A 15,975-nucleotide genomic window follows, 5' to 3' on the forward strand; every position below is an offset into this window, starting at 1 on the left:
TGCCCACATGGTGGTTCACAACCACCTGGAACATCTTTCCAGAAGATCCTATGTTCTCTTCTGACCTTTTTGAGCACCAGGCCAGAGGTACAGAAGCCTCTGTACATACAGGTACAAACTTATGTACATTAAAAAAAAAAAACCCAAAAAACAAGCCATTGGTTGTTAAGGAGTCTCTGTTGCTGTCTTAGGATCAATGTTTTTTTGTTACCACACATACATCATCCATGCATCATAGGAATAAAAATGATGCATATAAGTGTAGGTAGCTACTGAATCTTTAACTGTAGTAATAGACGTGTTAATGAGAAAGCTCCCATTATCCCTGGTCAACAGATGAGGCAGTCTATGAGGGAGAAGTTCAATTTGTTTCTAGGAACTGATCATTTGCCCAGCTTACACAGTATCTATCCTCCCACTTCCCCCACCTTAAAAAGCTACATTTCCAGTAAAAGGAAAACAATAGCGAGTTTAAACATTCATCTTCTGTAATTCACATACAGTCAAAACACACAGACACAGACACAGACACAGACACAGACACACACACACACACACACACACACACACACACACACTTTCAAACCATCTTTCCACCTGAGTCTATACTTAGCTTGTATTATAGAATTCCCCTGCTCTAGAGCTCCAAGTCTCTTATCCTTGCCATCATGTTCTTTCAGTTTTTCCCCTAAGGTTTCTGATCTAGTAACTGTGTAACTAATGGCGAGAGATTCCTCAGTGTAGCTGAGGACTATGTTGATTCTTAGGCTCTAGTTTGATATTTTAGAGTACTCATAGTTTTGGATAGGTTCTTTTCTGGATGAACAGAATCAGTATACTATATACATAATATATAATATACTAGATATATAATACATAATAATAGAGGATATATTGAATTGGTCTAATACAATCATGACCGTCTGCATACTGGAGACTCAAGAACCATTTTCCAGGTCTAGTCATTTCCCATGACTTAGACTTAGAAGTCCCTAACCATAGCTGAAAGCTTGGAAGCTCTCTTTTAGAGTATCTGATATTCAGTTCCTGTTGAAAGAAAGGCCTGAGAAGCTAGAGTCTGATGCCAGCAGATGGCAGAAGTGATACACACAGTAGAAGGAGTGTGCAGGCTCCTGGACTTTCCTCAGTAAGCCACTGAAAGGCACAATGCACATTTAATCCTACGCACCTCTCACTGTCCCCACTGCACAGATAAATCCTCCTTTTTGACAGTATGTACATGGTGTATGTGCTTATGTGTGCGAGTGTGCTACAAGCCTGCATGCCCCTTACCACATACATGGAGGTAAGAGGACAATTTGTTGGAATTGGTTTTCTTTACTATATGTACGCTGGAGATCAAGCTCGGATTGTTGATCTTAGTGCAAAAGATCTTTAGTCAACTGAGTCATCTTGGAGCTCCAAGGAAACCATTTTATACCATTATATTAGGGTTTTACTTGGTGTTTCTCTCTCTCTCTCTCTCTCTCTCTCTCTCTCTCTCTCTCTCTCTCCCCCTCCCTCCCTCCCTCCCTCCCTCCCTCCCCTCTCTCTCTCTCTCTCTCTCTCTCTCTCTCTCACACACACACACACACACACAATGTTTTACTCACATACACACACACACAGTGTATGTGTACAGGAAATATGCAGAAAAAGTTGCTTCTCTTTTCACATAGGGAGGATAGCCATAAAACAGTTCATATGCTGTTAACATAGCTGTCTATGTGCTTAGTAGCTGCTGAGTACCATTGCTGAAACGACTCACTGAACAGTCTTTTCTTGGTGGACAGAGAAGTCTCTGCTGGCATCCTATTATTTAAAAAATTACTTTTCAGTTAATTTGTTTTCTGCGTATGTAAGGAGGGCAAATGTGCCATGGTACTCACATGGGAGGCCAGAGGATAACTTGCTGGAGTTGATTATCTTCTACTATGTGCAGCCTTCAAAATGAAGTTGTCGGGTTTGGTAGAAAGTACCTTTTCCAGCTGACCCATCTTGCAGGGCCTCCATATCTATTTTTTGAGACTTAACCACTGTATTAGTTATTTTTCTATTGCTCTAAAAGAAAGCAATGACCAAGACAATTACAGAAAAAAGGGTTTAGTTTGGTATTACGTTTCTACAGTGGTGGTTCTCAATCTGTGGGATGCAACCTCTTTGGGGTTTGTATATCAGATAATTATATTATGATTCATAACAACAGCAGCAAAATTAGTTATTAAGTAGCAGCAAAATAAATAATTTTTTGATTGAGGGTTACCCAACATGAGGAAGGGTGAGAATCATACTATTCTAGAGTCTTAGAGTTCATCATGAAGTGGGGGGGGGGGGGTTGGTAGCTGGAGCAGGAAGTTGAGAGCTTATCATGCACCACAAGTACTAAGAGCTAACTCAGAATTGTGCCAGTCTTCAGTGACACACCTCCTCCAATATGGCCACACTTTCTAAGCCCTTAAACAGCACCGGCAGGAGAATTTTTCAAATGCTTAAGTCTATAGGAAACATTTCTTATTCAAACCAATACAAATACAATGCTCAAACGAAAATCCTTCATTTAATGACTTGGTGTGCTTCATTATTTATTCATGATAAATTCTCATTTTACCTTCCTGAGCCAAAGATTATACAAATTCTAATGACTTTTCAAAAAGTTATTTGTTTTTATTTATTCCATTATTGCCTTGGTGTTTTGCATGCATGTATGTCTGATTGAATGTGTTGGATCCTTTGGAATAGGAGCTGTAAGCAGTTGTGAGGTGTCATGTGGGTTCTGGGAACTGAACTTAGGCCCTCTGGAAGAGCATCCAGTGCTCTTAAATGCTCAGTCATTTCTCCAGCCCCCTAATGACTTGTAATAACGACAAATCCACAAAAGAATAGTTATAGCAATTTCTGTTTTTACTAAGAATAAATGTTTGGTGTGGTGATACAGCCAGAGATATGAAGCCCAGGTATCTTAGTCAGTGTACTCTTTGCTGTGAAGAGACACTGTGATTAAGGCAACTATTAAAAGAAGCATTTAACTGGGTGCTTGCTTACAGTTTCAGAGGCTTAGTCCATTATTATCATGGCAGGGAATATGGTGGCCTGCATGGTGCTAGAGCAGTAGCTGAGAGCTACATTCCTAGGCAGGGAGGCTGAGAGAGACTGGGTCATACATGGGCTTTTTTGAACCTCTTCCAACAGGGGCACACTCCTAACACTTCTAATTCTTGCAAAGCAATTCACTCTTTGGTGACTAAGGCCATTCTTATTCAACCCACACTTGGCATTACAGATTCCATTTCAAAGGGAAAATTACCTTTTTATTCATCTTGAAAATTGTAGAAGCTGTCTAATTTTAGGAAAATATTTTCATATTTTCCATTCAAAATGGTTATTTGTATGTATCATACACCATCTAGGAGGAAGGGATATTCCAGAGATAAGTGGGGTGGGGGTGAGGATGGAAAGCCAAACTTACTGTTTGTTTAAAAAGGCTGTCAATGTTAAACTTGGATATTTCCTTGCTGTGCTGTAAGTAACTTTAGGGATTTTTCTCATACTCATTTAGAATATTTGTGTTGCCAGGTGAATATGTATAAGGGTCAGATGGCCCTCTGCTTCCATGATGTGAGCAACTCAACTCAGGTCATCTGGCGTGGCGGCATAACCACTAACCACTGAGCCATCCTTTCCTGACCCTTCATAGATTTTGACCACAGAAATTAAGGGCAGAACTGGTAAGATAGCTTGGGAGAGAAATAGATACAGTTACTCTGCAAGAGAAGCCAGGTAGTGGAAAGTTTCAGGTGATTGTACAGGGGATAGAATGGAATCGTTGCTGTGTGAGGTATTTGCATGCAAAGAACTGGCAAAATGCAATTTACTACTATAAAGATCTCGGAAGGACCAATCAAATGTTGCTTAAAGCTTTTAGCTTAAAATACCAGGAGGTAATTTCTTCAACCAAATCTTAAGATTCACGGAGTCCCCCTTAGCATTTTTTTTTTTAACACTAGAACTTTATGTTTCTTGTGATTAAGAAAATTAATATGGGGGCTGGAGAGGTGGCTCAGTGGTTAAGAGCACTGACTGCTCTTCCAGAGGTCCTGAGTTCAATTCCCAGCAACCACATGGTGGCTCACAACCATCTGTAATGGGATCTGATGCCCTCTTGCGGTGTGTCCGAAGACAGCTGCAGTGTACTCATGTAAATAAAAATAAGTAAATCTTTAAAAAGAAAATTAATATGTGTGTATATGGGTCTACGTGTTTATGCCACTGTGTGTGGGTGTCCACAGAAGCCAGAAGAGTGTATCAGATTGTCTGGGCTAGAGTCAACTAGTGCTTTTGTGATTCCTAATGTGGGTACTGGGGACTGGACTCAGGCCATACATATCTTTAAATATTTATAGTTTCTATTTTATCATAAGAATTAGAGTGAAAAAATGAGACTCATATTTATTAGTGGCTGCAGATAAAGAAGAGAATAGAACCCTGCTCTTTAACCTGTTGACATGTTGACATGTTGGACTAGCTGATTTCTAGGTGGGTGCACGTCTGCATTATAGTGTGTTTAGAATCTACTGGCTGGGTTGAGTAGCTTCTCCACTCCACACTGGGACAACAAACAATTGTTCAGACATTGCCAGAGAATTTTGGGGGGAACATCAACTCTCCCTCCCACCATTGAGAAACACCATTGAACAAAGGCTAATAAATATGCCTAGAAGAGTGCTTGGCGTGGGATCAAGTGTGTTTTTGTTTGTTTGTTTTGGGTTTTTGGGTTTTTTTTTTTCATAAATGAAGTGTTAGTTCTTGGCTGTGAATTTAAAACAGAAGGAAACCATGTTATATGTTGCAGTTGATGAATAAGATGTCCACCGAGCAGCTCTTTCAGATCTTAATTGAATTAAGATCTTAATTTTGGTGATTGAACCCAGGGCCTTGTACATGTTAGGTAAATCCACTACTACTAAGCTGTATTGACTGCTCTCATCTTTTATTTTCTATTTTCTATCATTATACTGATAGAATTAATAATTAAGTCAGTAAGTGAGTAAGTTTGGGCCACATTATGAAGCCCTAGAACTTGCTAGACTAGGCTGACCTCAAACTCGTAGAGATCTAACTGAGGGGTGGAATTAAAGGTTTAAATTAAGGGTCTGATCACTTATAAGCCATTTTTTGTTTGTTTGCTTTTTCTTTTAAATCTACTAATTTTTTATTACATTTGCTTTATTTCTGTGCTTCTGTGTGTGCATGTGCTGTCAGGGCTTGACTCTCCTTTCACCACGTGGGTCCCAGGAGATGACTCAGGTCCTCAGGGCTGGAGGCAAGCACCTTTACCCCTGCATCATCTCGCTGGCCCAATTACACGAGCTTTTAGTAAATGGACTTTTTTTTTTTTTTTTAAAAGATTTATTTTATTATATATAAGTACACTGTAGCTGTCTTCAGACACACCAGAAGAGGGCATCGGATCTCTTTACAGATGGTTGTGAGCCACCATGTGGTTGCTGGGAATTGAACTCATGACCTCTGGAAGAACAGTCGGGTGTTCTTAACCACTGAGCCATCTCTCCAGCCCCCAGTAAATGGACTTTTAAGGCATTACTTTTAGATTTCACTAAATGTAGACTGCAACCTTTTGAAAATCTAAACTTTGCAAAGAACTTATTAGAAATATAAAAGCTAATAATGGATACAGAGGGAGTCTTGGCTCTGTCCTCACATTCATTCAGGCTTTAAGGAAGAAAATATTTTTATTACTTAATGTGCTATTATGCTAGAGAAAGCTTAAATTTTATTGGCTATATTTTCCAAGTGTGCTTTATATGGTGTTTAAGCTTTAAAATTCAATATTTTCTGAGTGTGATAGTCCATGTATACAGCTCAGGGGTTAGGAGGATGAAGCAGGAGTGCTAGCGTCCAAAGCCAGCCTGGTCACACACGAGAACGCCTCAAACACTCTAACAAAAGTTTTAGTATTTGATTTTATGTGCTCGTTTTATTTTGCCTTATTTGTTTGTTTGTTTATTTATTATTTATTTATTTTTGCTGTAGGCCTCGAAGTAGAGGAAAATCTACAGTGGAAGATGAGGACAGCACGGATGGACTGGAGACGACGGAGACAGAAAATATTGTGGAGACAGGTATTGGATCTTAATGGGAATTTTGACAAAATACATAACCATTTGTATTTCTTTATGTGCTATCCATAGCATTTATGTAGAAGTGTCTGCTAGCATTTATCAGCATATGAGACTCGTAACTCTTCCGTCTGTTTGCATTGTTTGATGTCTCCTGAGTAAAAAGGTCTCTTTTTCAGTTTTCCCCTCGAGTCCTTATTTAGTTTGAATTATTTTGTATATATGAATGTCTTTTATTAAAACAAGTGGGCTGGAGAGATGGCTCAGCGGTTAAGAGCACCGACTGCTCTTCCAGAGGTCATGAGTTCAATTCCCAGCAACCACATGGTGGCTCACAATCATCTGTAAAGAGATCCGATGCCCTCTTCTGGTGTGCATGAAGACAGTGACAGTGTATGCATATACAATAAATAAATAAATAAAAATCTTTAAAAAAAAACCCAAAAAAACAAGTACAACTTTCTAAAACTCATTTTATGCCTTTAGTATATTTCTGACTTGTGAACCATCAAGTATTTGTTCAAAGATTTTGTTAATATGAATATAGAGGAAAAATGTTCTATTAGTGGGTATTATGAAGTCCTGGATTAAACCATAAATTTCTGTGTGCTCAGCCTTCAGATATCTTAAATATACTGGTGTGCATTGTGTACCCACAAGAATGAATAAGTAAAATACTAAAACTAATGTCCAAGATCTGAACAAGTTGGTGATTTAATAAGTTGTGGGGCTCATGGCCTGGGTAGAAGATGACTGCATGGCGTATTCAGCCTGGCACTCTGTGTTTCTCACAGTGGTCTCTCTCTGCTGTTCATCCAGATGAGCATTAACGTTTTTTTTTTTTAATATTTATTTATTTAATGTATTTGAGTACACTGTTCCTGTCTTCAGACACACCAGAAGAGGGCATCAAATCTCACTATAGATGGTTGTGAACCACCATGTGATTGCTGGGATTTGAACTCAGGACCCCTGGAAGAGCAGTCAGCGCTCTTAACCACTGAGCCACCTCTCCAGCCTGAGCATTATATTGATATATGTAGAATATCAACGTTTCTTAGAAAAAATTTAAAGGTTTCTTCATCATTTCTAAAATATATTTTTTTATGTGTTTTGCCTGCACATATGTGTGTGTACCATGTGCACATGTGCCAAGGAGATCAGAAGAGGGTGGTAGATTTCCTGGTACTGGAGTTGTAGGTAGAAATGAGCTGCAGTGTGACTGGGAATCAAACTTGGATCCTCTGGAAGAGAGTCAGTGCTCTTGACCACTGAGCCATCTCTAATTTTATCTTTAAAAAAAAAAATTGTGTGTGTGTGTGTACACAACTTGGGGAAGTTTTTTCTTACTATATGGACTGTGGGGATCAGACCTGGGGCATCAGACTTGGCAGCAAGCTTCTTAACTTACAGAACAATTTCTCATAATAATGCTTTACATTTTAAGGTATTTTCTAGAAATTACCTTACTTCTTACTATGTAAGTGCAGAGTTCTTGGAATGCTTTTGTATTCCAAGTTCCCATTTTCTTTTCTGTTGTGTTTCATTAGAGTGACAAAGTGAAGTTTGGAAGTTCAGGATCTTTTCATCTTTTAAAAATGTTCCTTCCCACCTTTCCTTTCCTATTCACATCTTTCCCCTTTCCTTCCCTCTGTTATTTGGAGTTTATTATTAATTTTTATAGATTTATTTTTTTTATCTGTACGTTTGTATGTGCTGGAGTAAACATGGGACCCAGAAGAGGTTTTGGATTTTCAGGAGCTGGAGTTACAGGCAGTTGTGAGCTACCCAACACGAGTACTGGGGACCCAAACTGGGATTCTCTCTATAAGAGCAATAAATACTGATAACTGCTGCATCATTTCCCAGAACCCCTTTAAAGCCACGGTGCCTACTCCTTCACCCCCAAAGAAAGGGTCTCACTGTGTAGCCCTGGCTGTCCTGGAACTTTCACTATGTAGACCAGGCTTGGATGCAGCTCACAGAGACCCACTTGCCTCTGCCTCCCAAGTGCTGGGATTAAAGGTGCTTGCCACTATGTCCAGCTCCTGTTCTAAGTGACATTTTTCAACCTTATTTTTTTTTTTTTTAAATTAAGACAGTATGGTCCAGCAATCTCCTTTTTAAAACAATGTACCCATCAGCATTCTTCTTCAGTATTCTCTTTCTTACTTGGTGACGATCTAGCATCATTTCTGTGTTACTCTGTTTTTCCCCTTGGAATCTTGTTTTTGTTTTTGTTTTTGTTTTCCAGACAGGGTTTCACTGTGTACTCTTGACTGTCCTGGAACTCACTGTGCAGCCCAGGCTGATCTCTAACCCAGAGAGTAAGAGGCATGTGCTACCGCCTCTTGGCAATTTTTTATGATCTGTTTTAAAACCTTGAGGTTTGACTCCTGATTTCTTTTAAACTCCTCCAGTTCCTATCAGTAATCCATTCCTAGAGTTCACACATTATCCTTGTCCTAGTGCCATTTATTGGAACTATTAGTGACTCCTTTTCAGATTTGCATGGGTTCCACCTTTTCCCCACCACACTTTTGTCTTAATCTATGCCACACAGTTTTTTACACATTGAAACCCACAGTCCAGTGATCTTATGAATGGGTTTGCTGCTTTTCTAGCTCCAAGTTTGTACCTCAGTCTTTGTGATCCTTTATTTGTAACCTTATGTAACCCTGGCTAGCCTGGAGTTCACAATTCTGGCTTAAACTCTTTTTAAAGAGGTTTACCTGTCTGTCTCTCCCTCCTGAGTGCTAGGATTGAAGGCATGCACCACTACATATGCCGACTGTCATTTTCTTGACAACCTTCAACTCTTCCACCAAACTCAAATTTTACATCTGTCCCCTGATCATGGCTGTAGACAACAGACAGTCTTGCTGATCTCAGATGAGCTCAGATCTCAAGTGAGTCAACACTACTCCTTTCCTCAGTCTACATTTACATAGAAATTTATTGAGACTCATTATATCATTCACCATCTTCTCTTCTCAAGCTTCTAGTCTTCAATTTAAGTTTAGTTTTCATTCATTATTATTTTAGTGGAAACAGGAATTTCGCATGTGCCTAGTGGGTATGCGCTCTTGGGTGTTCCTCTGCCCTTGTGTTCTGCCTTAACTCCTGTGTCTTAAGTATCTTTTCCAGAAAGCCCCTGTGATCACTATTCTTTGGGAAGAATATTACTGAGATCCATCTTTTATCTTTCCTGCCCCTAGATAGAAATTTAACTACTCTCTGAGGACTTCAGGTTCTTTTAGCTAAGAAAAGTAGTAGGGAAAGCTGTCGGTTGTAGGACTGCATATCATAATTGCTTCACATGAGAACTAACTCTGTTGTCAGTCTTTGTCTTGTTTAATAATATATTAGCCATTAGAAGAGACAATAAGTATTTAGTATAGTCACTTATAATTGTGAGTTGATACACATTGAAGCCTACCTGTAAATAGCTCTAGCTTGTTTGTCTGTTTGAGACAGGTGTCTTACCAATGTAGCCAAGTCGTCCTGGAACTTGCTGTGTAGCCTCACACTCAGACTCTTGAGTGCTGTGACTAAAACTCTGTATTATGTATTATCTACTCATCTACATATTAGTCCTCCCTCCTTCTCTTATGTGCTTCCCAGATGCTAGTAACTTCTATTCAGTTATGTTGTGTTGTATTATAATATATTGTGTTATATTGTATTGTAACGTGTTTCTTTGAGATTGATATTAGCTTCCATATTAAAATGAGGTGGAGTATTTATCTTTATGTTTTTGACAAGTTCACATAATATTATCATCCATTTTCACACACATTTCTGGAGAAGGAGTGATATTTTTTCTGGCACAGGGTCTAATTCTATAGTCTAGGTTAGCTTTAGGTCACTGTATAGCTAAGGGTGGCCTCAAACTTGTGATCCTGTTGCCTTCCTGTCTTGAGAGCTTTCTTTGCTTTGTTGCCATTTTAGGGTCGAGTGATCCTTGATGTCAGCTTCCTAAGTGTTAGAACTATAGACATATATGGGATTGATTGGACACTGCAGCTTCACAAAGCTGTTGTGTCCCCTCCCTCCCCTCCCTTCCACACTCCCACCCTCCCACCTTCCCTGTCTCACTTTTTTAAGAAAATGTTTCTCTGTATATCCTGGCTGTCCTAGATTTAATTCTGTCGACCAGGTTGGCCTCCAGTCATAGAGCCTCTGCCTCCCAAGTGCTGGGATTAAAGGCATGGACCACCACTGTCCTGCCATGTGGCTTCCTTTCTTTCCTTTTCCTTTTCCTTTTCCTTTTCCTTTTCCTTTTCCTTTTCCTTTTCCTTTTCCTTCCCCTTCCCCCTCTTTTTGTCTGTCTGTCTGTCTGTCTTGGGAGCATTGTATATGGTTTTTCTATAAGAACTAATCTTTCAAGATTTATTTATTTTCATTTTATGTTTATGATTGTTTTGCCTCCATGTATGTAAGTATACCTTGTATAAGCCTGTTGCCCTCAGAGGTCAGAAGAGGTGTTGGATCCCCTGGAACTGGGGTGACAGATGGTTATAAGCTTCCCTGTGGATACTGGGAATTGAGCCTGGTCTTTTAAAAGAGCAGCCAGTGTTCTTAATTGTGGAACCATCTCTCCAGCCTTAACTGGACTGGACTAATTTACATTCTTACTATCAGCGTAATGAGGACAGTCTTTAATCTTACCATTAATCATTTTTGTCTTTACTATTATTTTTATAGCTATTTAAAGGAGGATGAGATGACATTTTGTGGTTTTGGTTTTCATTTCTCTGATAATGAGATGCTTCTGCACTTCTAATAGTTACAGAGTTTTGGGTTTTATTTAATGCTTTGACACAACTGTACATGTTTAGAACTAGAGGCCTATTTTATTTATTCTGCATTGTATGCCCACTTTTCTAGCATCACCCCTGACCCCCTTTTTTGGGGGGGTAAATGTTTGTGTGTGAGGAGATGCTGTTTGTAGCTCAGCTTGGCCTAGAATTTACAGTAATAGTTCCATCCCTATCTAGTTCTGAATTACACCCTACTTAGCTGGTATATTTTAAAGTCAGGTATTCTCTTTCTTCTAGGTTGTGCGTCTCCATCCCTCTACCTCCCTCCCCCCATTTGCTCCTCCCTGGTTTCAGATGAAAGGCATTTATTTATTGAGTCAAGGCCTCATATATAGCCCTGTGGCCTGGAGCTCACTATGTGTACCAGACTGGGAGCATCATGGAGATCTACCTGACTCTGCTTCGGATTGAAGCATGGGCCACCATGCCTGTCCTGTCCTTATGTGTTTTCATTATTCTAGTCCTTGAAGAAAATCGTTTGTATTTTGATAGAAAATTCCATTCAATGTGCTGATCATTTTGAGCCGTGTAGATAGTTTTTTAAAAATTACAATAGATTTTTCATTCAATATTTTCCCTCATCCCTCTGCTCCTATCAGTTTCTCCCATCCCCCACTCCCACCTCCATACCCAGTCTACAAGCTTTCTGTCTCTCAGGAAACAGGCTTCTAAAGAATAATAACAAAATAAAACAAAATACAGTAAGGTACAAAAGCAACAAATCGGGATAGGACAAAACAGCCAAACAAGAAAAAGCAAAAGAAATGCATATATATGCAGAGTGGAGACATTGTACACTTGTGCACACAAAGGAATTCCATAAAAACAAAACCAGAAGCTGTAATATATGCACAAAGGATTTGTAATTTTTTTGGGTTCTTTTTTTGCTTTTTTTTTTTTTTTTTTTTTTTTTTTTGGAGACAGGGTCTCACTGTGTAGCTCGGTCTGGCCAGGATTTAACAGAGGTTTGCATGCCTCTGCAGCCCAGTGGTGGTATTAAAGGCAAGCTAAGGACCTGTAATTTTTTAAAAAGCCCTGGTACGTATGTAGGTAGGTATGTATGTATGTAGGTATGTATGTATGCAGGTAGGTATGTGTGTGTGTGTATGCATGTATGTTTGTGTATATGTATGTGTGTGTATGTATATGATTAATGTATGTATTAAGTTTTCATACAATCCCTGAAATAGCTCTTGGCTTTATCCCTTTCTTCTCTTCTGCTTCCCCCTCCTCCCTCCCCCTCCTTATTTGATCATCCTGTTGAGTCTCTTCCCTATCTGTCCATAAATATGTATTCTATTTCCCTTTTCTGCAGAGACCTAACCCTTCCCCAGTCCCTTACTTTCTACCTAACCTCTCTGGCTATACATATTGCAACTTGCTTATCAATGACTTAACGTTCACATATATGCGAATGCATACATATTTGTCTTTCTAGGTCTGAGTTTTACTTCACGCAGGATGATTATTTTCTAACTGAGTCAATTTACCTGTGAATTTTATGATCACATTTTTTAAATAAAAACTATCAAGTCATACTCAATTGAGTAAATGTTTGATATTTTCTTTATCTATTCTTCTATTGGCAGACATCTAGGTTGTTACCAATTTCTGGCTCTTATGAATAGAGCAGTAATGACAAGGTTGAGCAAGTGTCTCTGTGGTCGCATGCAGCATCCTTGGTGTGTACACCTAAGAGTGGTAGAGCTGGATCTTGAGGCAGATCAATTCTTGAGCAATCACAACACTGATTTTCTTCATGGCTGTACAACTTCACACTCTCGCCAGCAGTGGAGGAATGTTTGCCCTTATTTACATGCATGATAATCATTTTGTTTTTATTGATCTTAGCCATTCTGACTGGAAGAAAATGAAGTGTTGAGGTAGTTTTGATTTGCATTTCCCTGATGGCCTAGCATGTTGAACAGTTCTTTAAGTGTTTTTCAGCTATTTGAGTCTTTCCTTTGAGAATTCTGTTTGTCTGTACCCTGTTTAAAAAATTGTATTATTGGTTTTCATGATACTTCTTTGTTTTTTAGTTCTATATATATATACATGCATACATGAGGCATCTATTGAATGTGGAGTTGGTAAAAAATCTTTTCCTGTCCTGTAGGCTGCCACTTTGTCTGGTTGACAGTGTTCTTTGCCATTCAGAAACTTTTCAGTTTCATGAGGTCCCATTTATTAATTGTTGCTTTCAGTGCCTGTGCTATTGTTCTGTTCAGAAGGTGCTGAGTTTCTCTTCTATAAGGTTCAGTGTGCCTGGCTTTATGTTGAGTCTTTGCTCCATCTGGAGCTGAGCTTTGTGCAGAGAGATGAGCGTGGATCTGTGTGCACTCTTCTACAAGTGTGCAGAGAGATGAGCGTGGATCTGTGTGCACTCTTCTACATGTATGCAGAGTGATGAGTGTGGATGAGTGTGATTCTTCTACATGTATGCAGAGTGATGAGTGTGGATGAGTGTGATTCTTCTACATGCAGCCATCTAGTTTGACCATCTGTTGCAGATGCTGTCTTTTTCAGTGTTTATTTTTTCTGGATTCTTTATCAAAAATCAGGTGTCCATAGATGTACACTTTTTTTCTGGGTCTTCAGTTAAATTTTATTGATCACATGTCTGTTTTGGTGCCAGGATGTTTTTACTACTGTAGCTTGGTAGTGCAGTTTCAGATTGGGCATAGTGACACCTCCTGCTGTTCTTCTGTTATTCAGGAACGTTTTAGCTAATCTGGGCTTTTTTGTGTTTCCTCTTAAAGCTGAAATTTGTTCTTCAAGTTCTGTGAAGAATTGTGTTGGGTTTTAATGTAGATTGCATTGTATTTGCAGATTTGGTAGGATAGCTTTTACTCTATTAATCCTACTAATCCATGAACATGGGAACATGGAAAATCTATATTCCTATATTCTGTTTTCTGATGTCTTCGTTAATTTCTTTCTAAAGTGTCTTAAGGTTTTTATACGAGTCTTTCACTTGATTGGTTAGAGTTAATCTGAAGCTATTGTGAAAGGTGTCATTTCCCTGATTCTTTCTCTGTCATTTGTACATAGGAAGGCAATTGATTTTTGTTAAGTTTTTTATCCTGCTACTTATGTGTTTATCAGCTATAGGAGTTTCCCTGTGTAATTTTTAGGGTTATTTAAGATACTCCGACTTCTTTCGTTCTATTTATATCCCTTTGATCTCCTTCAGTTGTCTTATTTCTCTTGCAAAGACCTCAAGTACTGGATTTAATAGGTATGGAGAGTTTTTCAGTCAGTTTTTACATGATGAGTACATACATTGATTTGCATATGTTTAATCCTTGCATCTCTGGGATGAAGCCTACTTAATCATGGTAGATGATCTTTTTGCTGTGTTCTTGGATTCAGTTTGCAAGTATTGAGAATTTTTATATCTATGTTTATAAGCAAAATCAGGCTGTAATTCTCATTCTTTGTTGGTTCTTTATGTGGTTTAGGTATCAGTTACTGGGTCCTTATAAAAGGATTTTTGTTGTTGTTGAATAATTTGAGAAATATTGGGGTAACTTCTGTGAAATACTGATAGACGCCACCCATTCCCATGCTTTCTGGGTTGGTAGGTTCAATTACTACTTATATTTCACTAAAATATAAGTAAAGGTTATAGCAATTTAAACAATTGTTTACCTGATATTCAAATTTGTTAGGATGGTATATATTGAGAAAATTATCCATTTTTTTTGTAGGTATTCCAATTTGGCGTACAGGTTTTTAAAATATGTCCTTATGAGTCTCTGGATTTGTCTCTAATTTGATAACATGACTCTTCTCTTTCCTCCTTTTAGTTAATTTTGCTAGGGGCTGGGTGGTCTTACTGGTTTTCTCAAAGAACCAACTTTTTGTTTTATTGATTCTTTATATCAGTTTTTTGTTTGTTTGTTTCCAGTTTATTGAACCAGTCCTGAGTTTGATTATTTCTTGCCATCTCTCCCTTTTGGATGTTATTTCTTCTTTGTTCTAGATCTTTCAGATGTGCTGTTGGATTGCTAATACCATACAGATGTCTCTCTTTTTATGGAGGCATTGCATTGTGTCCCATAACTTGGGCCACGTTGTGCTTTCCTTTTCATTCAATTCTAGAAAGTTATTAACTTCTGTCCCAACCCATTTTCCATTCAGTGATGAGTTGTTCATTTTCCATGAGTTTGCAAGTTTTCTGTTTTTGGCATCCACGTTAATTAGTGTTGTTGAGAGAGGCACAGGGGTTATTTCAGTTTGCTTTCCTCTGTGGAGACTTGCTTTCTGTCCAAGTATATGGTCAATTTTGGCAGAAGTTCTATGAGGTGCTAAGAAGAAGAAGGTATATTCTTTTGAATTTGGGTGAAATGTTCTGTAAATATGGCTTATAATGTCAGTTTGGTTTATAACGTCAGTTACCTGCAACATTTCCTTTAGTTTTTGTCTCTGACCTGTGTATTAGTGAGAATGGGGTACTGAAGGCACTCATTATCACTGTGTGAGGGTCAAGATGTGATTTAAGCTAAAACAAGGTTACTTTTATGAACTTGGGTGCCCTTGTGTTTGGTGCGTAGATATTAAGGATCACAGTATCCCTTAGGTGGATCAAAGGCATGGACCACCTTCACCCACCTTTGAGAATTTTATATGGGTGCTTTTTAGGTATGTTGACCTGTAGTGCTTTGTATGCTAATGTGTCTCATCCATACTTTTTAAAAACAGGGCAATTGTAGTCTGATAGGAACTTAAGAATTCCTTCCCTTTAGGACTTCTAAGTAATTTCAAAAGAATTGATACTTGTTTTATTTTAACAGTTTGATTCTAGGCATTTTCTTGATAGAATTTTTTTTGTCTGGTTGATAAACATTTCTTACTATTGGTCTGCTGTGATATTCTGTCATGGTTCAGTTTTAACAGACTCTGTGTTCAGATTTCCCCACATGAAGCTGTGCTCAGTGGTGTCATTTCTGTTGTCAGCTATATAATGCATCTGTTTTCATTTCTGTATTATGTGATTCCTTCCTTCCTTCCTT

General features: G+C 38.5%; 1 protein-coding gene across 26 annotated transcripts in view; it reads left to right on the forward strand.

Annotated features, from left to right (window-relative positions):
- Kmt2c (lysine methyltransferase 2C) overlaps positions 1–15,975 on the forward strand; it is a 214,730-nt gene that overhangs the window by 51,728 nt on the left and 147,027 nt on the right. For all 26 annotated transcript variants that reach the window (XR_015686283.1, XR_015686284.1, XM_087659632.1 and 23 more), the window contains one exon: positions 6,052–6,140. Coding sequence is in view for 24 of the 26 variants with exons in the window: in XM_087659632.1 (XP_087515758.1) it covers positions 6,052–6,140 (89 nt within the window). In the remaining 2 variants the exon portion in view is untranslated. The remainder of the gene's footprint in view (positions 1–6,051; positions 6,141–15,975) is intronic.

The sequence above is a fragment of the Rattus norvegicus genome, chromosome 4 (assembly GCF_021556685.1).
Source record: "Rattus norvegicus strain SHRSP/BbbUtx chromosome 4, alternate assembly SHRSP_T2T, whole genome shotgun sequence".
NCBI lineage: Eukaryota > Metazoa > Chordata > Mammalia > Rodentia > Muridae > Rattus > Rattus norvegicus.